General features: G+C 37.2%; 1 protein-coding gene and 1 pseudogene across 1 annotated transcript; both read left to right on the forward strand.

Annotated features, from left to right (window-relative positions):
- The window catches only part of LOC138399495 (cytochrome P450 4F2-like), an 859,494-nt pseudogene that overhangs the window by 167,338 nt on the left and 664,344 nt on the right, over window positions 1–27,812 (forward strand).
- On the forward strand, window positions 532–24,848 carry LOC138380874 (ankyrin repeat domain-containing protein 26-like). Its single transcript, XM_069465338.1, has 6 exons — window positions 532–618; window positions 5,159–5,325; window positions 9,925–9,958; window positions 10,238–10,379; window positions 24,086–24,284; window positions 24,842–24,848. The coding sequence occupies exons 1-6, from the start codon at window positions 532–534 to the stop codon at window positions 24,846–24,848; spliced, it is 636 nt and encodes a 211-aa protein (XP_069321439.1).

The following is a 27,812-nucleotide window of genomic DNA, read 5'->3' on the forward strand; positions in this document are numbered from 1 at the left end:
ACAGCGAGAATCAAGGAAGATTTCATGTAGCAGTCTCATTCTTAAAAGATGGAAAGAAATGTGTCCGAAGAACAGAGGCAAGCATTTCAGATACAAAGAACAGGGTATAAAAAGTAATAGTAAATGTGTGAATTTATTAGTAAAAACAACATACATACAATGGTGTTAAAAAAAGGCCCTATTATGAAGTACAGAACAGTATGCGGTGTTAATTTATATGTGTTTATTGTATTTTTATATTTTGGGTATTTTTCTGATGGTTTTGATCATTTCTGTTGGGTGGATGAATTTGTGAGGGAATCTTTGAGATGTTTGTCTGCCAGGTACCTGGTGGACATCTCGTGTCTCCCTGAGTGGTTTTTTGAAGTTTTAGATAATTAGTATTTTTAAAGAAGTAAATATTCTTCTACAGATTAAGCTTCATTTACACTCTCAATTTATAATATGAAAAGAAGTTTAATTTTCTGTCTACTTTTATAAAGACTGTAGCTTTTATGGAACCATCCTCAGTAGCTCATTTTGACTAACTATATGGATTTGACAGCACAACAAGACGTTGTAGCAACATCAGAACAAGAGGAGGAAAAACTGGAAGGAAGTGAAAATAACCAGCCACAGGTATAAAAAATTTAGATTTCAGTTTCTAGTTTAACATTGTTTTCTTTGCATTAGTAATGTAGGCTAGTCAAAAGGAAATTACCTTTTGGACTAACATTTTAGAATCAATTTGTCATAATTTGATATTTATTTTAAAAACCTTTTAACTAGTTATAGCACTTAAAATGTTCTCAAAATGAATACTAACTTATACCTAAATTTGCCCTTGGAATAGAGGCAAAGATTTCTGGAATTTTTTTCCCTTTAATTTTTATACGTTATTGTCTCCTAATAATGTTAAGTTCCCCTAGTCTCTAATGATATGATAAGAAAGGTAACATCAAATATCATATCATATTACTAAACAATAGAAATTCCGAACAATGTCACAGTGATGGGCACTGAGTTGGACTCAAGTTAAAAGTTTAATCATTCCCAGTGTTTCCAAAGTTACAGTTTTACTTTGCCCATCACCAATGCCTAGGTGAATTTCGTTGTGGTTTTTTTTTTTTTTTTTTTTTTTTTTGCCTCATGGTCTCTAATTCACTTCAGTGTCTACATTCAGGGAGAGGATGGGGTCATTAAGACTATGCCTATGAAGAGAATCGTACTTGCAGAATGGGGCCTTTGGTGCTAGGGTACAACAGTAAGTTTGTAACTAATTTACATGCAGGAAATTAGTAAATAGTACCAAAATTATTTTGTCCACTGTCACTAATGAACATTAGAATGAATATGTCAGACCTAGACTTAAGCAGGTAGTCTGTGTATGTACGTAACACTGTCATATGATGGTGTATAATTTGAATGAAAACTTAAGAATTGGCTTTGCTTTCTGAATGACATTGATTTTGTCTCCTAATAATGTAAAGTTTACCTAGTCTTTAGTTATTAACCTTTAGAAACAGTACTGAAATGCACTATGGGGGTTCACTAAGGTATGGTGAGGAAAAGTCTTTTTAAGTGAGGAGGGCTTTGCCATACTACAAATCACCTGCTAATGAATTTTTGGTAGATTTAAAACATAATAAGTTAATTCTAAACAAAGAGTGCCAATGTTAAGTGTTGGGTTCATGTTTTTCTCCCACCTTAGGCTGAGGAAAATTATTTTTCACTTTATGTGAGGAAGCCTTTGTAATACTGTAAATCATCTCCTAATTTATTTTTGGTAGATTTAAAACACAATATATTAAGTGTATTCCAAAGAAAAAGTGACAACATTTAGTTTGCTGGTTCATGGTTTTTTTTTCTCTGTTTTTTTTTTTTCTTCTTAGTTATAATCCAGTGATTTGCAGGTAGCCAAACATAGATTAAGAAGTTTAACAGTTAATTCAGTAAAATTTTAATTATTTTCTAATATTTCTTTGCCCATACTTGATTACTTAAAGTTATTTTTAATACATGCACTCTATCAAAAAAGGTACCTGAGAAACAAAATTAGCAAATTAATCATTTACTTTTTCTTTGGAAAAAATATCTCAAAAACTAAAACTAAATAAGGATTATTATGGAGTGAATATATCTGTATATTCAGGTTGTCCCTATGTGTAAAATATGAGGAAATATGAATCAAACAAGACAAAGTAGAGTGGAGGAATAAACTAAAGCTCATCACAGATGGGTTAAAACAGAGGTTTGGTGAAATTTGTGAAAAATGTAAAATTACTGTTGCCCTGAGGAGGAGTTTCCCCAGGCTAACTAACTCTAAAGGAGGAACAACCTTAAAGGAAATACCCTCTTATTTGACAAATAATATGCTCGATTGTGGGAGGAAAAATAAGCACCTCAGGTACCTATCTTGGTAGTATTTGTGGCATTTCCTGAACAAGACCTCAGTCTCAGAGATGCCTTTCCTATGACACATACTCTGGGTCCCTAGAATGTGCTTCTGTCATCTTCTAAACTTTATTGAAATGGAAATAAATTATACTGTGAAAATGATAACTGGCAATGAACATGTTTTTAACAAAGATGAGGAGAATTTTTACAATGATACAGAAATTATAAAAGCAGGGATCTCAGAAGATGTTAGAGTTGAAAGAACACCAAGAGTTTGATATGCAAATTACAAAAAATATCAACTCAAAACCCACTAATTGGAAATAAGACATCAGAAATATGCCTCAGTCTAGTAATCTAAAAAGTCTTTTTAATTTGTAGCTTACCTACCACAAAGAAATGAAACATATAATTCAAACAAAAAGGCACACTATTTTTGCTGTTACAGACACTTACAAGAAAAGAAAACCAATGCAGGACTTGTTCCAGGGACCATTATATAGGAACCACGATGCTAATAAATATAAACGCATGAAAACTTAATTAGAAAATGTGAGTTCTTGCCCACCATATAGTGACAGAACACAAAAAGCTTATTAAAAGGAATTACAGAAATATATGCAAAGGTTTGTAAATGAGGTAGGCATGTTACAAGTAGAATTCCTGGTTTTACAGCAGGAAAAAGTTCAACTTCAAAAAGACGTAGGGGCCCACTCGCTGCCACTCTTTTTCTCCCTGTCAACTGTGTGATCCAGTCTCATTTTCTGCTTATGGAAAGGCCATGTGTAAAATGGCACTATTGGACTATGTAATTGTGTGTAGAAATAGGTAATTTCTGCTATCGAAATGATTGGAGTTCAGGAAAACTTTCTCATAATCTTTGTTCCTTAACCATCCTTTGTCTCTCTATTAGTCATCAATGTGGTCTATGAACTGGTAATGTAATTGAGCCATATACCATGGGACTTTGTAAACCAGGACGGGCATAAAGAAAATTGCTAAAAAATATAATAAGCTCCAGCATTTTTTCCCTGTTGACTTGAATGTGAACTGCATTTATTTAAACAATAAAATGGGAACACAATGGGAAGGAAACAATGACTGAAAACAATTTAAAAAAAAAGTCTCTAGGCTTGAGAGTTGCAATAAATATTCCCAAAGGAATCTGTTTATTGTACTTTCATATGTACAAGTTTATCTGTTTAAATCAAACTGTTGGAACTTATAAATCCATCACTACCACTTTAAATATTTTTGACAGCAAATATATATATTTCCATACATTTTAAAAAAAAAATCACCACTCTCAAATATTTCTATTGCATCAGGTGATGACAGTATGTTGTTTAATAAATGGTACATTTTGGCATGTATGATCTTCTTCTCAGCCTAAAGTTTACCATTTGACTCCAAAGTAGAAAGGTGAGTTCAGTACATTGAGTTTTGAAAACAGACAAAATCTAGAGATTCTCTTCTTTTTTTTTTTTTTTTTGTTGTTGTTGAGACAGAGTCTCACTTTGTTGCCCAGGCTAGAGTGAGTGCCGTGGCGTCAGCTTAGCTCACAGCAACCTCAGACTCCTCGGCTTAAGCGATCCTACTGCCTCAGCCTCCCGAGTAGCTGGGACTACAGGCATGCGCCACTATGCCTGGCTAATTTTTTCTATATAGATTTTTAGTTGTCCATGTAATGTCTTTCTATTTTTAGTAGAGACGGGGTCTCGCTCAGGCTGGTCTCGAACTCCTGACCTTGAGCGATCCACCCGCCTCGGCCTCCCAGAGTGCTAGGATTACAGGAGTGAGCCACCGCGCCCGGCCGAGATTCTCTTCTTTAAAAGTAAAGCAGGTGAGGCCTCCCACCCCCTGCTGAGGCACTACATTACTTTGCCAAAATCACACTTTTAACTTTCTTGATTACTTTGCTGAATTTATCAGATGATTTATCTGATTCAGCATTGTGGAATTGTGTCATCTCTTTGGTGCTGTAAAATGCTAGATAATGGCACTCTAGGAGCTTTGGACCAATCACTCTGTTGGCTTTACTTCCATTACCAGTAGATACTGGGGCTGAAGCAGATAATTACTTATAAATCCTCTGGCTATCAAATTTGATGGCTGCTGAAAGTGAATTTGGAAAGCATCTCATTTCCCCGAATTTCACACTCACAATTCGACAGTTTTGTTTTGCTTTTTGTGTTGTGGCAAACTTTGGGTTCAGTGAGCACCTTCAATTTTGTAATATTCCAGGATCCACTTGAAAAAAGATTGATAAAATGTAGTGGGGAAAGTATGGCTTAGTGCAGAAAGGGGCATCTTCCTTTCCATTCCTGAAGCCCCACAGTGTCACGTCCTCTAAATCTGGCTGTTTAATGTAAAATCCAGGTGTTAAAGATAGAAGATGACACATTTTGTGTCTTTGTCTTTTTATTTTTCAATTTCTGTCAGTCAAATGGGGTGAAAATTCATATTAGATAGCAAAGAGTAGATGGCCATACAAGCGAAAATTAATAAAGGTCCCTTTTTGATACCTGGGGAAATTCGGTTTCATTTACTCCAAGAGAAATGAAGCAGACTTTTTGAATAGTTCAATGAAAAATTATAACAATTGCATCCCATAATTATATGATAATACTTATATATAATGATAAAATTAACATGATGACAAAATAGTTCTGACTATAATCATGACAATTGTTAATGTTGCATAAAACCAATGAAAATAAAAAAGTGCTTTTTATTGAATAAAGTCGTAAATATTATTCTTTATATCAATCTTTTCTTCTAGGTTGAAAAAGCAAGGAAGAAGCACAAAAGTATTGAGAGAGAAGTATTTGAAAACTTCTGTGATGATGTGACTGATGACAGCGATGGTGACGAATTAGTCCAACAAAGAACTGTTGGAAAAACTGACCATCGGCAGTTTGCTAGGAAAGAGAATGAAGAGCGGGATAGGTGAGCCCGTAGCAATATTTAACAGTAGATAATTGTTATTGTACTACAAAATGTGTTCTAATTTGGGCTAATATTTATGGTTGACAAATTTTATACTTTTACTAGGGATATTCAGCCTTTCCTGGTAATTAGAAAAATGCAAATAAACAAGCAATGAGATACCATTTTTTTCCATTCATCCTGATATTGTATAAACAAAATAATAACCAGTATTGGGAAATGTAAGGAAAAAGGTATCCTCAGAGACTGTTGGTCAATAAAAGTGGTAAAACCTTTTGGACAGGTAATTTAGCAGTGGGCATCAAAATTTTAAAATGTCACTCACTTAACCTAGCAGCTCCAATTCTGGGACTTGATCTTACAGGAAAACATGACACGTGGAAACACACAGACATGTTAAGAACATTTATTATCTGTGATACATACATATAATAGGCCAATGTATATATAATACATGTGAAGATATATAATATGTATGTTAAGGATATTTTTATAAATGTTATATATATGTGTATGTTATAGAAATTTATTATAGCATTGTCATATCAAAAAGTTGGAGATAGTTTGATTTTTTTGTTGGTTTTTTGTTTGTTTGTTTTTGAGACAGAGTCTTGCTCTGTTGCCCAGGCTGGAGTGTCATGGTGTCAGCCTAGCTCACAGCAACCTCAAACTCCTGGGCTCAAGCAATCCTCCTGCTTCAGCCTCCTGAGTAGCTGGGACTACAGGTGTGTGCCATCACACCTGGCTAATTTTTTCTGCTATTTTTAGTAGACTCGATGTCTCACTCTTGCTCAGGATGGTCTCAAACTCCTGAGCTCAAGCGATCTTCCTACCTCGGCTTCCCAGAGTGCTAGGATTACAGGTGTAAGCCACCGTGCCCAGCCAAGGAGATAGTTTAACTACCCATCCATAAGGAAATAGTTAAAATGCCAACCCATAAAATAATGTGGTATGCAACCATTTTTAAAAATGAAGTTAGAGCTACAGTATACTGATCATTTCCTAATTAAAATATGCCTAAATCATTTAGTTTAGTGACACAACTTCAGCAAATTTTCTAAGAATTTTTGTAGTATCTGCTGAGTTGCAAAAGGCAGCTATATGCTATACTGGCACTCTCTGTATTACCAAGAAAGTTACAGGCCATTACATTTTTGTTTCTTGTTCTCAATGCATGAGTATTCAGATGTTGGAACCTCAAACTAATCTGAATAGTACCAAGCTATTCTATATTCTAATAAACATTTCAGTATGGCCAGGCGCGGTGGCTCACGCCTGTAATCCTAGCACTCTGGGAGGCTGAGGTGGGCGGATCGTTTGAGCTCAGCAGTTCGAGACCAGCCTGAGCAAGAGCGAGACCCCACCTCTACTAAAAATAGAAAGAAATCATATGGACAGCTAAAAATATATATAGAAAAAATTAGCCGGGCATGGTGGTGCATGCCTGTAGTCCCAGCTACTTTGGAGGCTGAGGCAGGAGGATCGCTTGAGCTCAGGAGTTTGAGGTTGCTGTGAGCTAGGCTGACGCCACGGCACTCACTCTAGCCCGGGCAACAGAGTGAGACTCTGTCTCAAAAAAAAAAAAAAAAAAAAAAAAACATTTCAGTATATTGGATAAAACTTATTACAATATATCAAAGGATGTTTGATCTACTAAAACAGGAGTTGGCCAACTTTTCTATAAAGAGCCAGATAGTAAATATATTTTAGGCTTTGTGGGCCGTAAGGTCTCTGTTGTAGTCCAAAATCTGTCATAGAAAATAAGTGAATGGGCATGGCTGTGTTCCAATGAAACTTTGCCTACAAAAACAGCCAGTGGGCTGCACTTGGCTCGCATCTACTTGTTTTCTGGCCCTTCTGATAAAACCAACGTGCTGCTAATGCAGCAAGTTTTGTTTTTAAAGTTACCCTGCAGGCACGCATTATCCTTCCTTTGAACAGATTATGTATTTCAGTATGCGCCACACCATAGTATTCAACAGATCTCATGTTATATAATTTATAAAATTTCAGTTTAAAAATATGAGTATTTTTTGCATTTCTCCCCTTTTAATTTCCATTACAGAATTCAATATTTTAATGTGACTAATTACTTTGTATATTGGATGAGTATAAAATATCCTACAGTTGGCTGACTTTTATCAAACCATAACTACTTCCCTTCAAATTTTCAGTCATTCTTTAATCTTATTTATAAACATGAGCAAAATGATAATCTCTTATAATATAGAAATGTTCAAATAGTCTTTTAATTGTATTAATTTATAAATTTTTATTGAATAACAGTGTGACATTTCTAAAATTGTCATATATATAATCTTAAAAATGCTTAAAGTATTGAGATATACTATATAGTTATTATATGAGGATTGAAAAATGCAGCTGAGGAAGAAGAAAATTAGGTTGTTCATGATCATGCTGCTTAGGTATGATACCCTTTATAGAATTCTCTATACTCACTGGATCATATTTGCATTTACTTTTGACTTCACTTGAGTAATTTTCACTCCCATCACTCAGCCAAAATTGTTTTTCTCCAGATTACCACTTATTTCTCCTTTTGTTAATCTAGACATAATTTCTCAGACCTCATTGTATTGACCTACCAGCAATATTTGGCCCAGTGGCAAACTCTTTCCTCCATAACTCTTTCTGCACTTGGCATTCAGGATATCACTCACTCTCCTGGTTTTCCCCCTGCCTCTCCAGTCCATCCGTCTTCGTCTATTCTGTGGGCTTCTCCTCCTCCCCGACCTTTTACTCATTGAACTGTCCCAGGACTCAGTCCTCGATCAGCTTTCTCATGACTTTTACTACCTTGTCTATGCTAATGATTTCCAAATTTATATCTCCAGCCCAGATGTCTCTCCCTAATTCCAAACCTATACACCAAACTTCTTACTTGACACCTCTCTTGGGTTAGCTACTGGGTGTCACAAACTCCTCAGGTCCGTGACTGAGCTGCTGCTGATCTCGCGCCACCCTCACGCAGTCTTTCCTGCTTGAGTTGCGGCAAGTCTTCCAGTCGCTCTGCCAAGCACCTCAGTGTCATCCTTGACTCCTCTCTCTCGGACAGCTCCCATCTACTCTGTCAGCAAATCCCGTCAGGTCTTCTGTGAAAACATATCCAGAAGCCAGTCACGTCTCCCATGCCCAAGTGACCACCGTCTGCTGTCTAGATGAGTGTGAAGGACTGATAATTGGTCGTCTCGTTTGTCCTTTTGTAAAATCCTCTTTCCAGCAATTCTTAACCCAGTGGACCTAGGAGAGTATAAATCAGATTCTGTCATTCCTCTGCTCAAACCTTCTAACTGCCTTCCATTTCACTGAGAGCATATTCCAGTTCTTCCTAACACCTAAAAGGCAGTGCGTGATCTAAGCTGGTATCTGTCTGACTTCAGTGTCTATTTTCCTATCCCTTTTGCTCTGCTCCCGCCACATGGAACTTCTCACTGTTTCTTAAGCTCTCCAGGCACACGTGTGTACTTGGCACTGCCCTGTGTCTGGACTCCTTTTTCCTCAGACACCCTCCTGGCTTGCTCCTTCCATCTCTTCGGCTTTTTACCTCAAAGCCACTTTCTCAGCAAGGCCTTTTCTGGGCATCTAATATTCCCACCACCCCCCTGCAACACAGAGAAATTCATTTTCCTGCTTTAGTTTTTCTTCTCTATCATGCTGTGTATGAATAAACAGTCAGATAGATAAATAAACGCCTGGCGATCAATTCCTTTAGAAAATTAAATCTTGAGCTTATTGAAGGTAGGTTTCCAAAATTGCCTAGATATAAAGGCTTCTTACTTTTAAAAAACAGAAAGATTCAGAAATGTTTATTTATAGTTATAGCCAGAAATTGAATGACTATATAGATCCATCTGCTATAATATCACTTGAAAACAGTTGAAAATACATATGACTTTCGTAGCACGTCATGAAACACGTGTTTTGGAGCCAGAACTGCTGGGTTCGAATGCTGGGTCTGCCACTGATCCGCTGTCTGTGCTCGGGCTGATTACTTGGCCCTTCTGTGCCTGGTTTCCTCCTCAAATGGTACCTACCTCATGGAATTGTGAGCATTAAAATGAGTTTAACACAGGTACAGTGCTTTAAATAAGACAGAGTAAATGCATAGTGAGTCCTGAAAGTGCTGAGGGATAACATGATTTAAAAAGTGTTTCCCTCCTATAAGCATGTAAATAATATGTTGCAAATAAGTTTTAATGCCAGCAAATGGTTGTCTTTGTTGAAAAGGGCAATGAGAAAAACTCAGAAATTTCTTTCTGTCAAATAATGCAAGTAACATGTTTTCCCTTTTACTTTGACTGTCAGAAAGCTTGATCTAAATTTAACTCTTTATTATGGCACTATTCATACATGTTTTCTTCATCCCCTGATGGTACTCTGTTTATACTTTAATCCCTCTTGTAGAAAATTATTGTATTTTATATTACCTGTAAAACAAAAAATCTGAAAACTTTATAAGCAGGAGAAATAAATGACAAATGCAGAGATTTTTATAAAACACAATAGTTTTAGATATTCTTTGTATTTTACATATTTACTACTTGCCTGAAAGAAATTATTTGTTTTTATTTGTTTTAGGCCTACAAAGAGAACATTTAAGAAACAGAACAAGGTATTGTAAAATATAAACCATCAACCAAATTATTGTTAAAAATACATTATAAAAGGTAGAGTAAAAAATAGAGAATCTTTTGTTAAAGACATTTGCTTTGAAAAAGTAATTAAGAAATTATAGCCATAGATATCCTTTTAACACAAATCAGAACTTTTAAGAAGTATCTGTGTTTTTGCTCTTATATAAAAAAGGATAATTACCACTCCTGTACATTTAGTTTACGCTGTAAATATTTCAGGGACATTTTGAAATAGTGATATTATGACTATTTTATAGATGAGAAACCAAACACATTCTATGGATGACCGTGACGATTTAACTTGCTCATCTGAAGCAACCTCAGAGGATTTTGAGTTGCCTTCCTTTATTTATAAGAACTTTACATTGTTCCCTAAACAACTTGGAAGGCATCGTACAGGTAGGACCACTGCATAAGTATAAGGCCTTTTTATGTACCTTCTAGTAGTGAATGAACACATTGCTTAGCGCTGCGGCGTAGAGCACCGATTTCATGTCAGAAATCCGGTTTATGTTAAAATAGAATGAGAGCTAGCATGTGTTGTGCACTCCCAGCCACAGAGCCATGGGAATTCCACTGTACCTTCTTCAGTGTGAATGGCACTCCTGGTTCTCTGTTGACTCTGCTTCTCTCCTCTGTCTTTACTCGAGGTCAGGTTACCAGTATCTCCCACCTGGCATACTGCAGTAACCTTAGCACCGTTGTCCCTGCAGCCCCGTCTCCTGAAACCATGCTCTGCCTGCCAACCATATTATATACTGTTAAAAATTCAGATCTGATCACGTTACCCCCCTGTTTAAAACCCAGCTACCACTTCTCATTGCTGTAAAGTTAAAGATCTTAATTCTATCTTGTCCTGCATTGTTTTATACCCTCTTTCTCTCTGTGTCCCAGCCACTGTGTTAGGTGTTTGTTCCTTCAGTCAGTAGCTTTAGTGAGATATAACTGACATACGATAAACTGCACGTATGTAAAATGTACAATTTGATAAGTTTTGGCATATGTATACACGTGTGAACCCACCACGTATTGAAGAGCGTTAACATATCCGTCACTTACAGCGGTCTCCTCATGGCCCAGTATGCTCCCTGGTTAAGAAATTGCTAAATTATTTTCCGAAGTGTTTGTACCGTTTTCCATTCCCTTCAGTTGTTCTGTATCATTACAAACAGTTATTACCATTGTTTAAATGTTTAGCCATTCTGATGGGTGAGCATCGTGCATATGATTGTGATTTTAGTGCCCCCCACCCTAATGACGAATGTCGGGCATCTTCCCACGTGCTTATTTGCCAGCTGTACATTTTGTTTAGTGAGATGTCTCTTCAATCCTTTTGCCATTTAAAAAGTTAGATTATTTTTCTATTTGTTGAGTTTTAAGAGTTCATTATATATTCTAGACACTGTTTCTTTATTAGCTATGTTTTTTGCAAGGAATTTTTCCCAGTTTGTGGTTCAGCTTTTCATTTTCTTAATAGTATCTTTTGAATAGCAGAAGTTTTAAATTTCAATAAAGTCCAGTTTATCTATTTGTTTAATTATGGATTTTGCTTTGTCATATCTAAGAAATCTTTACCTAGTGCAGGGTCACAAAGGTTTTTCTCCTATGCTTGCTTCTAGAAGTTGTATAGTTTTAGTTCTTACATTTAGATTTATAGTCCATCTTGTGTTCTGCTTTGTTTATGGTTTGAGGTATGGATTCAAGTTCAGTTTTTGGAAATGGAGATCCTATTGTTCCAGCACCATATTCCAAAAAGGCTGTCCTTGATCCAGTACATTGCCATTGTGCCTTTGTCAAAAAGAATTTGGCTGTACCTGTGTGGATCTGTTTCTGGACTCTCTGTTGGGTTCCACTGATCAACAGATTCTCCTCAACTATAGGGTTGCATTCTGATGAAATCATCAGAAGTTGAAAATTCATTTAATGCCTCAATAAACCCATCATAAAGTTGAAAAATCATAAGTCAAACAGTCTGAAGTCAGGGACCATCTGTATTTGGCTCTCATCATACAGGTTGAGCATCCCTATCCCAAAAATGTGATATTTGAAAGGCTCCTAAATCTGAAACTTTTTGAGTGTCAGTATGACACCACAAGTGGAAAATTCCACCCGTGGCCTCATGTACCCCAATTTGATTTCATGCACAAAATTATCAAAAATGAATAAAATTCCCTTAATGCTATGTATGTAAGATGTATATTGAAACATCAGTGTATTTCACGTGTAGATTTGGATTCCATCCCCAAGATATCTCATTATGTATGTGTACATATTTCAGAATCAGAAAACAAAATCCAAAATCTGAAACACTACTGGTCTCAAGCATTTTGGATAAGGGATACTCAACCTGTGCAAGTATCATGCTGTTTTGATCACTATACATTTGTAACAATTCTTGATATCAGCCCTACAATATTGGTTTTCTTCAAGGTTATTTTGGCTGTTCTAGATCCTTTGCATTTGCACATGAATGCTGGAATCAGAATGTTCATTTCTAAAAAGTTGCTGGCCTGCTGGGAATTAGATTGGACTTCTGATGAATCTATAGGTTAATCTGGGGAGAATTGACATCTTATCAATAAGGAATCTTTCCACTCCTGAACAAGGTTATTACTCCATTTGCGTAGGTCATAGTTAATTTTCTCAATGATGTTTTGTAGTATTCTATGTGTAGGTCCTTCCCTATTTGATCAGATTTATCAGTATTTTATATTTTGAGGATGTTGTAAATGCTATTTTTAAATTTTGTTTTTATATTTTACTGCTAGTATTTAGAAATACAGCTGATGTCTATATGTTGATTTTATAGCCTGTACCTTGATAAATTCACTTATGAGTTCTACTGGCCCTTTTGGTAGATTTTAACATCATTGGAATTGATTTTTTAAAGTTTTGTTCAGAAGTTTTTTACAGACTTAATTTTTTTTACAGCCATTTTGGGTTTACAGCAAACCTGGGAAGAAGGCACAGAGATTTTCCATATACCCCCTGCCCCACACATACGTAGCTACACCTGTTATCAATATGCCTCACCAAGTGGTACAGCTGTTACACTGTGGGTCACAGATGAACCTACACTGACACATCATAATCACCCAAAGTCCATTGTTTACTTTAGGGTTCACTGTTGATGCTGTACGTTCTGTGGTTTGAACAAAGGTATAATACCGTCTATCCATCATTATGGTATCATACAAAGTATTTTCACTGCCCTAAAAATCCTCTGTGCTCTACCTGTTTATCCTTTGCTCTGCTCCCCACCCCTGGCAACCAGAGATTTTTTTTTTTAACTGTATCCGTAGTTTTGCAGTTTCCAGAATGTCATATTGTTGGAATTGTGCAGTATGTAGCATTTTTTAGATTGGCTTCTTTCACTTGATAACATGTATTTAAGGTTCCTTCATGTGTCTTCATGGCTTGATAGCTATTTCTTCTTAGTAGTGAGTAATATTCCATTGTATGGCTGTACCGCACTTTATTCATTGACCTAATGGAGGATATTTTGATTGCTACAAAAATGGTTGAATTTTGATACCCATGCTCATGAGGGAGTATTCTTTTTTGTAATATCATTGTCTAGCTCAGGGTAATGCTAGCATTATAGAAATGAGTTGGGATGTATTTTTCCTTTCTATTTTTGGGGGAGAGTGTGCAGAATTTTATTTTTTCCTAGAACGTTTGGTAGTGTTCACCAGCATAGCTCTCTGGGCCTGGAGTTTTCTTTGTAAAAAGATTTTCAACAACAACTTTTATTTTATAGCTTTAGGGCAATTCAGGTCATCTAGTCCTTTTTGATTGAGGTTTGGTAATTTTTGTTTTTAAAGGAATTTTTCCATTTCATCTAAGTTGTCATGTTTATTCACATAAATTTTATATCACCTTGTTATTCTTTTAGTATATGTAGACTATGTAATAATGTCACAGTGCTCATTTCTGAAATTAATAATTTGTCTTTTGTTTTTCCTGATCAACCTGGCTAGATATATTTTTATCACATTTATCGATCAGCTCAAAGTGTTTGGTCATACTGATTTTCCCTGTTGGTTTCATCTTTGATGTCATAGCCTCTTCAGCCTGCTATGAAAACATGCCATACGCTGGGTAGTTTATAAGCAACAGAAATCGATTTGTCACATTCTGGAGGTTGTGAATTCCAAGATCAAGCACTGGCAGATTTGGTGTCTGGTGACAGACCACTTCCCGGGTCAGAGGTGCATTCTTTTCCCCTGTGTCATCACAGGGCAGAAGGGGTGAAGGAGCTCTATGAGGTCTCTTGTATAAGGGCACTGATCCCATTCATGAGGACTTGGCCTTCAGGACATAATCATCCCCCAGAAGACCTACCTCCCAGCACCATCACCTCAGTGAGGAGGTTTCAGCACAGGAATGCTGTAAGGAAATAGAATGCAGACCATAGCAGATGGTTAGTATTTCCTTTCCTCTTGCTTTGGATTTCATTTGTCTTTCTTTTCTTTCTTTCTTTTTTTCTTTTTTCTTTTTTTTTTTTAGTTTCTTAAGGTAGATATCAAGGTCATTCATTTGAGACTCTTCTAATATACACATTCAGTTCTAGCAATTTTTATTTAAGAACTGTTATAGCTGTATTCCAAAAATTCTGCTATGTTATATTTGTATTTTCATTCAGTCAAAATACTTTCTAGTTTCTCTTTTCTTTTTTTTTATTATTATTATTATTTTTTAATTTAGCTCATTATGGGGGTACAAAAGTTCAGGTTATATATATTGCCCATGCCTCCCCATCCCCCCCCGAGTCTGAGCTTCAAGTGTGTCCATTCCCCAGACAGTGCGCATCGCACTCATCACGTAGGTATGCACCCATCCCCGCCCCCCAATGCCCCCCAGTCAGAACTTCAAGCGTGCCCATTCCCCAGGCAGTGTGCATCGCACTCATCAAGTAGGTATACACTCATCCCCGCCCCCCAGCCCCCACCTCTGTCCGATACCCAATTGGTGTTATTCCCAAATGTGCACTCAGGGAAACCAGTTTGCTGGTGAGTACATGTGGTGCTTATTTTTCCATTCCTGGGATACTTCATTTAATAGAATGGGTTCCAACTCTCTCCAGGAGAACCAAAGAGATGCCATATCACCGTTATTTATTATAGCTGAGTAATATTCCATGGTGTATATATATGTGTATATATATATACCACATTTTGCTAATCCACTCAGGAATTGATGGGCATTTGGGTTGTTTCCACATCTTTGCAATTATGAATTGTGCTGCTATAAACATTCGGGTGCAGGTGTCTTTTTTATAGAATGACTTTTGTTCTTCTGGGTAGATGCCCAATAATGGGATTGCTGGATCGAATGGTAGGTCTACTTGAATCTGTTTAAGGTATCTCCATATTCTTTTGCATAGGGGTTGCACTAGTTTACAGTCCCACCAGCAATGTATGAGTGTTCCTGTCTCTCCGCATCCACAGCAACATGTATTGTTCTGGGACCTTTTGATAAAGGCCATTCTCACTGGAGTTAACTGATATCACATTGTGGTTTTGATTTGCATTTCCCTGATGATTAGAGATGTTGAACATTTTTTCATATGTTTGTTAGCCATTTTTATAGCTTCTTTTGAAAAGTTTCTATTCATGTCCTTTGCCCACTTTTTAATAGGGTTGTTTGATTTTTTCTTACTGATTTTCCTGAGTTCTAAATAGATTCTTGTTATCAGTCCTTTATCTGATGTGTAGTATGCAAAAAATTTTTCCCATTCTGTAGGTTGTCTGTTTACTGTCATGACTGTTTCTTTGGCTGTGCAGAAGCTTTTTAATTTGATCAGGTCCCATTTATTTATTTTTTTTGTTGTTGTTGCTGTGATTGCCTTGCAAGTCTTGTTCATAAATTTTTTGCCTAGCCCAATGTCTATAAGAGTCTTTCCTACATGTTCTGCTAGAATTCTAATAGTTTCGCACCTAAGGTTTAAGTCTGTTATCCACCGTGATTTGATTTTTGTGAGAGGTGAAAGCTGTGAGTCCTGTTTTAGTCTTCTACATGTGGCTATCCAGTTTTCCCAGTACCATTTGTTAAATAAGGAATCTTTTCCCCAGGGTATGTTTTTGTCTGCTTTGTCAAAGATTAGATGGCTATATGAGGATGGTTTTATATTTGGATTTTCTGTTCTGTTCCAGTGGTCTGTGTCCCTGCACTTGTGCCAATACCAAGCAGTTTTAATAATCACAGCCTTGTAGTATAGTTTGAAGTCTGGCAAATTAATACCTCCCATTTTGTTTTTGTTGCTTAAAATTGCTTTTGCTAAACGGGGTCTTCTCTGGTTCCATACAAAGCGTAAAATTATTTTTTCTATATCTATGAAAAATGATGTTGATAATTTAATAGGGATTGCATTGAATCTGTAGATCACTTTGGGCAATATAGACATTTTAGCAATGTTGATTCTTCCGATCCACGAGCATGGTATGGTTTTCCACCTATTTACATGTTCTGCGATTTCCTTCCTCAGTGTTTCATAGTTCTCCCTATAGAGGTCTTTTACCTCCTTAGTTAAATATATTCCTAGGTATTTTATTTTCTTTGTTGCTATTTTGAAGGGTATTGAGTCCTTAATTTGGTTCTCCGTTTGACTGTTATTGGCATATATGAATGCCTCTGATTTGTGTGTATTCATTTTGTATCCTGAGACTTTACTGAATTCATTGATCAATTCCAGGAGTCTCTTGGTTGAATCCTTGGGGTTTTCTAGATATAACATCATATCATCAGCAAAGAGTGAGAGTTTGATCTCTTCTGTCTCTATTTGGACACCCTTGCTTCTGCTCTCTTGCCTGATAGCTCTCGCAAGGACTTCCAATACTATGTTGAAAAGTAATGGGGACAGTGGTCAGCCTTGTCTGGTTCCAGTTCGAAGTGGGAATGCTTTCAGTTTTTCCCCATTCAGTATGATGTTGGCTGTGGGTTTGTCATATATGGCTTGTATCATTTTTAGATAGGCCCCGTCTATGCCTATTTTAAGTGTTCTTATCATAAAAGGGTGTTGAATTTTGTCAAATGCTTTTTCTGCATCTATTGAGAGGATCATATGGTCTTTATTTTTGCTTCTATTTATGTGGTGAATTACATTTATAGATTTGCATATGTTAAGCCATCCCTGCCTCTCTGGGTCGTGATGGATTATTTTTTTGATAAGCACTTGGATTCAATTTGCTAGGATTTTATTGAGAAATTTTACATCTATATTCATAAGGGAGATTGGTCTGTAGTTTTCTTTTTTTGTTTCATCCTTTCCTGGTTTTGGTATCAAAATTATGTTGGCTTGGTAAAATGTGTTGGGGAGAATTCCATCCTTCTCGATATTGGAGAATAGTTTATGTAGGATGAGCACCAGTTCTTCTTTGTAGGTATGGTAAAATTCAGGTTTGAACCCATCTGGTCCACGGCTTTTCTTTTTGGGAAGGTTTTTTTATTGCTGTTTCGATTTCAGATCTAGATATTGGTCTATTCAGGAATTCTATTTCCTCCTGGTTGAGCCTGGGAAGGCTGTATGTTTCTAAAAAATTGTCCATTTCCTCCACATTTTCCAATTTGTGTGCATAAGGATTTTTGTAGAATTCATAGATGATATCATGTATCTCTGTGGCATCGGTCGTGATTTTTCCTTTCATGTTCCTGATGGAGGTTATTAGAGTTTTTTCTTTCTGCTCTTGGTTAGTTGAGCCAGAGGTGTGTCTATCTTGTTTATTTTTTCAAAGAACCAACTTTTTGTTTTATTAATCTCCCTTATGGTTTGTTTGTTGTCCTTTTCATTTAGTTCTGATTTGATCTTAATAATTTCTCTCCTTCTGCTGGGTTTGGGGTTGATCTGTTCTTCCTTCTCCAGCTCTTTGAGTCCATTCATTAGATTGTCTATTTGTAAGTTTTCTGTCTTTTTGATATAGGTATTTATGGAAATAAATTTTCCTCTCAGGACTGCTTTAGCTGTGTCCCACAGATTTTGATAAGTTGTGTCTCCTTTGTCATTTAATTCAAAGAATCTTTTGATTTCCGTCTCGATTTCTTCATTTATAAAATAATCGTTCAGGAGAAGCTTGTTTAGCTTCCATGACTTTGAGTAGGAATGTGAATTTCTGTTAGAGTTCATTATTACTTTTATTCCGCTGTGATCTGAGAAGATGCATGGTATAATTTCTATTTTTTTTAATTTTTTAAGATATGCTTTATGTTCTAGGATATGGTCAATCTTGGAGAATGTTCCATGAGCTGATGAGAAGAAAGTATATTCAGTGGATTTTGGGTAGAATGTCCTGTAGATGTCAGTCAGGCCCATTTGTTCTAGCATTCTATTTAAGTCCATTATTTCTTTGTTTATTTTTTGTTTGGAGGATCTGTCCTGTACTGTCAGTGGCATGTTAAAGTCTCCAACTATTAAAGTGTTGTTATCTATCGTTTGGTTCAGATCAAGTAGGGTTTGCTTTATGAATCTGGGTGCACCTAAGTTGGGTGCATATATATTAAGTATAGTTAGGTCTTCTTGTTGAATTTTACCCTTCACCAGTATATAGTAACCATCTTTGTCTTTCATTACTTTTGTTGATTTAAAAACTAAGTTATCAGAGATTAAAACCGCCATGCCAGCTTTCTTTCGGCTTCCATTTGCTTGAAATATTGATTTCCACCCTTTTATTTACAGTCTAAATGCATCCTTGCAGATTAGATGAATTTCCTGAAGACAGCAGATAGTTGGCTTGTATTTTTTTAGCCATTGGGCTAGTCTATGTCTCTTTAGTGGAGAATTCAATCCATTCACATTTAATGAGAGAACTGATAAGTGAGACAGATTTCTTTCCTAATGTTGGGTTGAATTTCGTTGTTTTGATTTCTCTCTTGAGCCATTGTGATAACTGGGTTTTTATGTTTATCTCTTGAGTAGTTTTACATTTGTGGGTCTTTCTTGTGCTGGTCCATGGGTTACTCTGTTTTGAGTACTTCTTGGAGAGCTGGTCTTGTCTTGGTGAATTCTCTGAGTTTTTGTTTATCTGAGAATGTCTTAATTTCACCTTCATATATAAAACTGAGCTTAGCTGGGTACAGGATTCTAGGCTGGGCATTATTCTGTTTCAGAAGAGTGAGAATGGGGCCCCAATCTCTTCTTGCTTGTAAGGTTTCAGTTGAGAAATCTGGCGTGATTCGGGTGGACTTTCCTTTGTATGTTACTTGTTTCTTTCTCCTTACAGCTCGAAGAAGGGCCTCTTTAGTGGATATTTTGGTGAGTCTGATAACTGCATGACGTGGTGTCTTCCTATTTGGTATGAATCTCCCAGGGGTTCTTTCAGCTTCTTGAACCTGTATATCTAGAGTTTTGGCAAGGCCTGGGAAATTTTCCTCAATTATATCTTCAAATAGCTTATCCAACCCTTGCTTATTGTCTTCTTCACCCTCAGGAATGCTGATAACTCTCACGTTAAGCTTCTTCACATAATCCCACATTTCTTGTAGACTCTGATCTTTTCTCTTATTTCTTTGCTCTATCTCTGTGACTGACTTATTTAATTGGAAAGTGTTATCCTCGATATCTGAGATTCTTTCTTCTATTTGATCTACCCTGCTCTTGAGACTTTCCACTGTGTTTTGTAGCTCCCTGAATAAATTCTTCATTTCCAGGAGTTCAGTTTGATTTTTCTTCAATATTTCAATTTCTTTTTTTTTTTTTTTTGAGACAGAGTCTCTGTTGCCCAGGCTAGAGTGAGTGCCGTGGCGTCAGCCTAGCTCACAGCAACCTCAAACTCCTGGGCTCAAGCGATCCTCCTGTCTCAGCCTCCCGAGTAGCTGGGACTACAGGCATGCACCACCATGCCCGGCTAATTTTTTCTATATATATTTTTAGCTGTCCATATAATTTCTTTCTATTTTTAGAGGTGGGGTCTCGCTCTTGCTCAGGCTGGTCTCGAACTCCTGAGCTCAAACGATCCGCCCACCTCGGCCTCCCAGAGAGCTAGGATTACAGGCGTGAGCCACCGCGCCCGGCCAATATTTCAATTTCTTTAGTGAATTTTTCTTCCAAGTCCTGGATCTTTTTTGTGGTTTCTTTGTGTTGGTTATCCATTTTTTCTTGCATAATATTCAGCTGATTTATGATCCATGTTTGAAATTCTTCCTGTGACATGTTGCTATTTTGAATCTGGTTTGTGTCAATTGGTAGAGAACTAGTAACCCTCTTTGAGGGCAAGATTTCAGCTTGATTCTTTACACTCCCAGAGTTCTTTCACTGAGCCCTTCCCATCTGGATGAATCGTTAGATGCCTTCTTTCAGCTTCTTTCAGCTTTAGTCTGGATAGAGGCACACCGTGCGCGCTGATCTTAGGCTGTGTAGCAGCCCAGGTGAGCTGCCTCCTCTGTTGCTAGGGGGAGCCCTTCATGTGTTGTTCAGGATTTTGCTACCTCAGCTGGGGGGCTACTCCTGTTGGGTCCAGCCCCAGAGAATTAATGTGACCCAAAACCGGTTTGAGAGTCAAGTCACTGGGCTGTTCTAATTGCAGACGGAAAGTGACTTTTTCCTTGCCTCTTCCTCTCCCAAGGTGGTTTCTGCCTCTCTCTGCGCGAAAGACAGTGGCTAGGGGGAGGGGGCGGTGCCCTCATTCGCCCAGCGCCCCAGTTGATGCAGCTCCCGGGGCGATGGTCCGCCCCACCCCAATGTCCGCAAGGACCACGCTCTACTCTCTCGCAACTGGGGAAGCACTCAGTGTTCATGCAAAGGCGGAGCTCCTGGGGGGAGGGGTCCAGGGACTAGGGGAGGGAGCCTCCCAGGGAGCCGCCCGGTACCCAATCGCTCCGCAGCGGCTAGGCTGTGGACCCCAACAATGGCTGCCCGCCTGCAGATCGCTGGCGCTGGGGGTGAATGTTCAGGGTCCGGTAGGGGCCAGAGGAGCCAGGAATTGAGGGAGCCCAGCTGCCCGCATAAAGGAGACAGTTTGGCGTGTCCTAGGTGCCTGTCGCTGCAGCTTAGCGCAAACCCTCTCCCGCCAGTTGCACAGAGCTCTAGGGTCCAAAATGCCTCCCGCTAATGTCTCCTCTCCACAGAGCCCCACATCTCCCGCGGTGATTCTGCACTGACTTCAGGCAGATCCCTAATTGAGTGGGTGTGGAGGTCAGTGGGGAAACAAGTCGCTTTCCTATGGGGCTGAACCCACCTCACTCCCTGGTGAGGCGGGTACAGCCGTCTCACACTCTCCTCTCTATTGTCCGTCCTGCACTCTCCAGATTTTTGCAATCTTATTTCCCGTTCACCTCAGTCTTTTCTTGATCTCTGTGTCCCATGCTGATTCTCCATGGATTCATACTGCTGTTCTTGTGGGGGAGCGATCCTCTAGCATTGTGGCAGGCGGAGATCTATGCTTTCCTCTCCAGGAGCACGAATCCAGGAGGTCACCACCACTCCGCCATCTTTTTCTCTCTAGTTTCTCTTTTCATTACCTCTTTGACCCAGGGTGGTTTAGATATGTTTTACTTAGTGTCCAAATATTTGAATATTTTCCAGAGATATTTTTGTTATTGATTTCTAATTTGATTGCTTTGCAGTCAGGGAATATATGTTATAGGTCTTAAATCCTTTGGACTTAACCTTTTTATTAAGGGATATTGAAATCTCAGACCGTACTTGTGATTTTTGTCTATTTCTTTTCACAATTCTGTGATTTTTTTGCCTCATGTATTTTGAAGTTGTTATGTTACTAGGTGCATAAACATTGAGGACTATTATGTTTTCTTGATTAATTGAATCTTTTATCATTATGAAATAACCTTGTTTATTGTTGATAATATTTTTTTTGCTATGACATCTACAGTACTTTGGTACTAATATAGCCACACCAGCTAAGCCTTCTTTTTCCAAGGGGTAGTGTGGTATGTCTTTTTCCTTCTTTTATACAACCTGTGTCTTGACATTGAAAGTGGATTTCTTATAGGCAGCATGTATTTGGGTTTTGCTTGTTTATCCACTCTGACAGCCTTTTAGTTGGTGTTTTCAGACCGGTTTCATGTATGATGTGATTAGTGATATAGTTAGGTTTTCTGTCATCATGCTGATTGATTTCTATTAGTCCCAGCTGTTCTTTGTTGCCTGTTTTTTCTCTTTATGCTTTCTTTTGTATGAGTCTACTAATTTTTATGATTCAGGGTTTTTTTTTTCTTTTTTATTTCAACATGTTATGATTCAGTTTTTATCTCTCTTTTGGGGTGATTAGCTACAACTCTTTGTTTTGCTATCTTAGTTGTTGCTTTAGGAGTTTTAGTATATGATTTTAACTTATCACAGTCCACCTTCAAGTAATATGATACCACATCACGTAAAGGATAAGAAAATACAACAGTATACCTCTTTTCTTCTCTCCCAGCCAGACCCATCATGCACCTGTGGGATTATAGTTTTTACTAAGTTGTGAAAGTTTTTGACCATTTTTTTTTTATCAAATTTTTATTCTATCTCTCTTCCTCTCTCTTTGGGGACAAATATTACTTCCTTGAAGTTTTCTCATAGATCACAGCATCTCAAATTTATGATTTTTTGTGATGTCTAATCTATATTTATTTCTATCCAGTGTAGTTTACATCTCTTACAGTGTAATTTACGTCTCTATCTTTTCAGGTTGTTAAAAAAAAAAAAAAAAAGTCTTCCGTGCCTATACTTATCTTGAGTTATGTATTGGGATAGAGTTGAGTTACTTATAAAGAGCTTGATCTTCTCTGGTCTTGCTTTTATGATTTGGGATGATGCCCTACCTGCAAGGCAAGACCTTTTTGATGATTCATTGTCTTGTGAAGTCTGTGTTTGTCCGGCCCTTTCTCATGGTAATGAACACATCTTGGCACTGTGTGAGCACCAGGCATGGTTTCCTCCAATTTATTTTTTTTATTTTTTTTTTTTTTTGTTGAGACAGAGTCTCACTTTGTTGCCCAGGCTAGAGTGAGTGCCGTGGCGTCAGCTTAGCTCACAGCAACCTCAGACTCCTCGGCTTAAGCGATCCTCCTGCCTCAGCCTCCCGAGTAGCTGGGACTACAGGCATGCGCCACTATGCCCGGCTAATTTTTTCTATATAGATTTTTAGTTGTCCATATAATGTCTTTCTATTTTTAGTAGAGACGGGGTCTCGCTCAGGCTGGTCTCGAACTCCTGACCTTGAGCAATCCACCCGCCTCGGCCTCCCAGAGTGCTAGGATTACAGGCGTGAGCCACCGCGCCCGGCCTTCCTCCAATTTATTTATGAGGTTTTTCCCTCAGTCTCGAGTAGTTTTCTAGCACACATGTACTGCTCATAACTCTGCTCACTACCTAAAAAGGAATCTGCAGATCTCCAGGGTTCTTTACTTTTCTCTCCTCTTCAGTGTTCTGTCCTGTGGTCTCTGTCTGCTTTGGTTTTTTCAGACTCTCAGCTTCATCACTGCAACTCAGGGAGTCTGGTAGAGTCTACCTCAGTGTTTTCTCCACGTGTCATGTCCTGAAAACTCTGTCAAAGCAGGGATCTGGGACATTCCTAAGGTTTCCTTCATTTGTTTTTTGTTTCTCAGGGATCTTTGTCTTCATTGCCTAAAGTCCACTGTCTTGAGAATCTTTGTTCAATGTGTTTATCTGTCTTATTTTATTTATTTTTTTGGTTGTTTCAGGTAAGAAGGAAACTCAGTACCTGTTCCTCTGCCTTGGCTAGAAGCAGACTACGGTAGAGCTTCAGCACCTGCCCTAGAGTGGCGAGAATGCTTTTCTTCCCCCTTTGCTTCACCGCTCGCTTCTCACCCTCCATTCCTCAGTGTAGCCATCTCTTCCTCAGAGCCATCTTCCCTGGGCCCAACACGGACCAAATCGTCCTGTGTGATCACACAGCTGTTTTCTCGCAGCACCTATCTGAATTTATAATTGCCACCTTTTTGTCTTTGTTCTTCACTACATTAAAGCTAAATAAGAGCAGAGGTGCTGTCTCTGTGATCTGCAGAGCTTAGTATAATGTGTTCCCCATTGTATGCACTCAGTATATGTTTATTCAGTGTATGAATGAGTGAGTGTAAAACTGTGCAGTCCTTTATATCGAAAAAGTACCCATATATTTTATTTCTATCTTTTTTTCACCCTGATACAGGCTCTTTTAGGGTATTGAAAAAACATACCACAGTTCTTTTATGTGAAAGAATGGAAGAACTTAAAAAACTTACAGAAAAAGCTAAAAAAATGGAAACTAAGGTTCGTTTACTTCAAAAGGAACTATCCGAAGCAAAAGGAATAAAATCAGAGTTAGAGCGACAAAAATTTGAGTGGAAACGAAAACGCTACAGTTTGAGGTATGACATTCTAGTTTTAAAGAAATGTTTGAACTGTTTCCTTTAGGCTACAAATATGTTGGAGATTTTTTGAAATTGCTGACTTACCTTCTGGGGTTTAGCAGGGGAGAAATCATCTTAGTCTTGTGGAGTGTAACATTCTTGCAAATAATATAACAAGTTTGTAACTGTGAATATATCTTAATAAATACATATTTTTAAAATCATAATTTTAATAACTATGTTAGAAGTTTACCATAGAGAAATCTCATTATTTATTTAACAAAGTAAATTTGGGGTTTAAAATTTTTTGTATTATAATTAATGTTGTGAGAACATTTTTATATAAATCTTTTTCTGTATTTCAAATTATTTGCTTTAAAAAAATTCTTCAATATAGAATTATTTGGTTAATGTATTGGAATATTTTAAAAATGTCTTGGATCACTATTCCTAAATCATGCTCAAGAAAATTTATACTAATTTACAGTTCAACTAATAGAGTATGAATTGGCCATTTTTCTCAACCCAGAAGAAGTTTCTTTAAAAAATTACACACTTTTGTTCTTAATATGCAGGGAATAAAAGGTAAGATGGGAAGTGATTATTTATTAGCTTATTCAACATCTCTCTCTCCTAACAGATAAAATTAATTTAAAGTTCTATGTTGAAAACACATATTATTCCTTATCATTTAAATAAATATTAGAGCTTGTTTTTTTCCAAAAGGGATTTTAAAGTTGTTTATAAAATCATAGTAGTCAACAAGATAATTTAAAATTGTTTCTGAAAAAAGAAACATAGAAACAGTCGGGTAGCAGATATTAGTCTCCTTAGCCTAGACTTGAACTGTAGGTACATGTTGTGTGAAAGACATCTGAAGGTGTTCTCTTACACTGCAAATCAGTTTTAGCAATACCCACAGTATTTTGTGAGGATGAAAATTTATTTCCAGTGAATTTATCAACTAGTTTATAAACAGTAACTTTTTAATTAGTTATCTCTAAATGATCCATCCAAGTTGAAGGATCATTGTGACTTTTTATCTTAAAAAACGAGGTTTTTTAAGATAAAAGGTTTTTATCTGTAAAAAACGAGGTAATTTTCAACTTGTAACTTTACTGAATAATTTTGAGTATCTTTTCCCATCATATTTACCAGAGTAACTAGTAAAAGAAACTTACCAATTAGGAGAATGTTTGTTCATGTCTACCTTGCAAGTGTTATGTCCTTTGGAAGAAATTCAAGTGACAAATTCAAAACCTCAGAACTGGAAAGGAAACATATTTAAGAACATAGAAATTTTATTAGGATAACAAACAATATGTTATGAGCCAGATCACAAAATAAACTTTCCATTTTCTAACACAATTAATTTTAAGAAAAATATATTTAACTGCAGATTCACCTTAAGACAACAGGAAGAGAAGAGGAGAAATGATCATATAGTGTCTGAAGAAAGTAGAGCAAAGTTAAGAACAACAAAGGAGCAACACAGGGAAGCAGCTGAAGTAAAACAACAACTTGAACGGACTCTGAGAACACAAGATGTGGAACTGATGGCTCTAAGAAAGAAATTGAATGAGATAAATCAATCTTGGGTAAAAATTTCATGATTATTATTTTATTTCATCAATATTACTTATAATATTCCTTTGGTTTAATATTTATTATTTAGTGCTAAAACAAACCCAAAATGTTACCCTAAAAATACACTATGACATTCAGAGCTAACGTTATTTATTATAAATCTTGGCCTCCAAGTAGTATCTTATTTCAGTATAAAGAGCTTTTAAAAATGATGATATGCGATATTATGTACTTAATGATGATTTGAGTGTTTTGTTCCTAATAAATTAGTACAGTGCGTTTCCCCCATTTCACATTTATTACTGTCTCAAACATAATGAGAGAAAACAAAAATGATTGCAATAGCAAATAATCTCAAGATTTTCTATGAAGACCTCTATAAATTTTATCTCATTTATCATTAATTTTTTTTTTTAAAGACAAAGTCTCATTCTGTTGACTGGGCTAGAGTGCCATGGTGTCAGCCTAGCTCACAGCAACCTCAAACTCCTGGGCTCAAGCAATCCTCCTGCCTCAGCCTCTCAAGTAGCTGGGACAACAGGCATGTGCCACCATGCCTGCCTAATTTTTACTATATATACTTTTAATTTCTTTCTATTTTCTTTTTTCTATTTTCTCCTTTCTATTTTCTATCCATATAATTTCTTTCTATTTTAAGTAGAGACGGGGTCTCGCTCTTGCTCAGGCTGGTCTCAAACTCCTGACCTTGAGCGATCCTCCCACCTCGGCCTCCCAGAGTACTAGGATTACAGGCGTGAGCCACCACACCAGGCCTATCATTAATATTTTAAAAGAGAAATCTTCTTGAAAGGGTGGAAACTTACAAGGTGGTCACAGTGGGTGGAGAAAGAATTCTCAAACAAAGTTTAGGGTGGACAGAAGTACAAAGTTTATTTATTTTCCTGAAAAAGAAAAGGAAAGAAAGGAGAGGAGAGGAGAACGGAGGCAGGGAGGAAGGAAGGAGGACGAAGGAAGGAGGGAAAGAGAAAGAAAGAAGAAAGAAAGAGAAAGAAAGGAAGCAAGAGAAAGGAAAGGTTAAGGCAGGAGAGGGAGAAAGAAAGAGAAAAGAAAGGGAGGAAGGGAGGGAGGAAGGAAGGAAGAAAAGGAAGAGGAAAGGAAAGGAAGACAGAAAGGAAAGTAAGAGAAAAAAGGGAGGAAGTGGGGAGAGAGAGAGAGAAGTAGCCATGGCACACAGAAGAAGAAGTGAAAATGATGAGTAGAACTCCATGGTATACATATATACCACATTTTATTAATCCACTCATGTTGATAGGCACTTGGGTTGTTTCCACATCTTTGCAATTGTGAATTGTGCTGCTGTAAACATTGTAGTGCAGATATCTTTTTTATAGAATGTCTTTTGCTCCTTTGGGTAGATTCCCAGTAGTGGGATTGCTGGATCAAATGGTAGTTCTACTTTTAGTTGTTTGAGGTGTCTCCATATTACTTTCCATACAGGTTGTACTAGTTTGCAGTCCCACCAGCGGTGTATGAGTGTTCTATCTCTCCTCATCCATGCCAACATTTATTGTTTTGGAACTTTTTGATAAAAGCCATTCTCACTGGAATTAAGTGCTATCTCATTGTGGTTTTGATTTGCATTTCCCTGATGATTAGAGATGTTGAGCATTTTTTCACGTATGTTAGGCATTAATCTATCTTTTTCTGAAAAGTTTCTGTTCATGTCCTTTGCCCACTTTTTAATGGGGCTGTTTGATTTTTTTTTCTTGCTGATTTTCTTCAGTCCCTGAGACCTTTCAAGCCAGAAGAGATTGGGGTCCCATTCTTAGTCTTCTCAAACAGAATAATGGCCAGCCTAGAATTCTGTATCCTGAAAAACTAAGTAATGTATATGAGGGGGAAACAAAGTCTTTCTAACATGAGCAAACACTGAGGGAGCTTGTCAAGATAAGACCTTCCCTGTAGGAAGTACTCAGAACTTCATTATACACAGATCAG

This window comes from Eulemur rufifrons, chromosome 2 (assembly GCF_041146395.1).
Source record: "Eulemur rufifrons isolate Redbay chromosome 2, OSU_ERuf_1, whole genome shotgun sequence".
Lineage (NCBI taxonomy): Eukaryota > Metazoa > Chordata > Mammalia > Primates > Lemuridae > Eulemur > Eulemur rufifrons.

Bases quoted from the DNA above. Each gene is read 5' to 3' on its own strand.
- LOC138380874 (XM_069465338.1), top strand. From the start codon at position 532: ATGGATTTGACAGCACAACAAGACGTTGTAGCAACATCAGAACAAGAG. The intron at 5,326-9,924 runs GTGAGCCCGTAG...TATTTGTTTTAG, and splicing joins GAGAATGAAGAGCGGGATAG to GCCTACAAAGAGAACATTTA. The intron at 10,380-24,085 runs GTAGGACCACTG...ACCCTGATACAG, and splicing joins ACTTGGAAGGCATCGTACAG to GCTCTTTTAGGGTATTGAAA.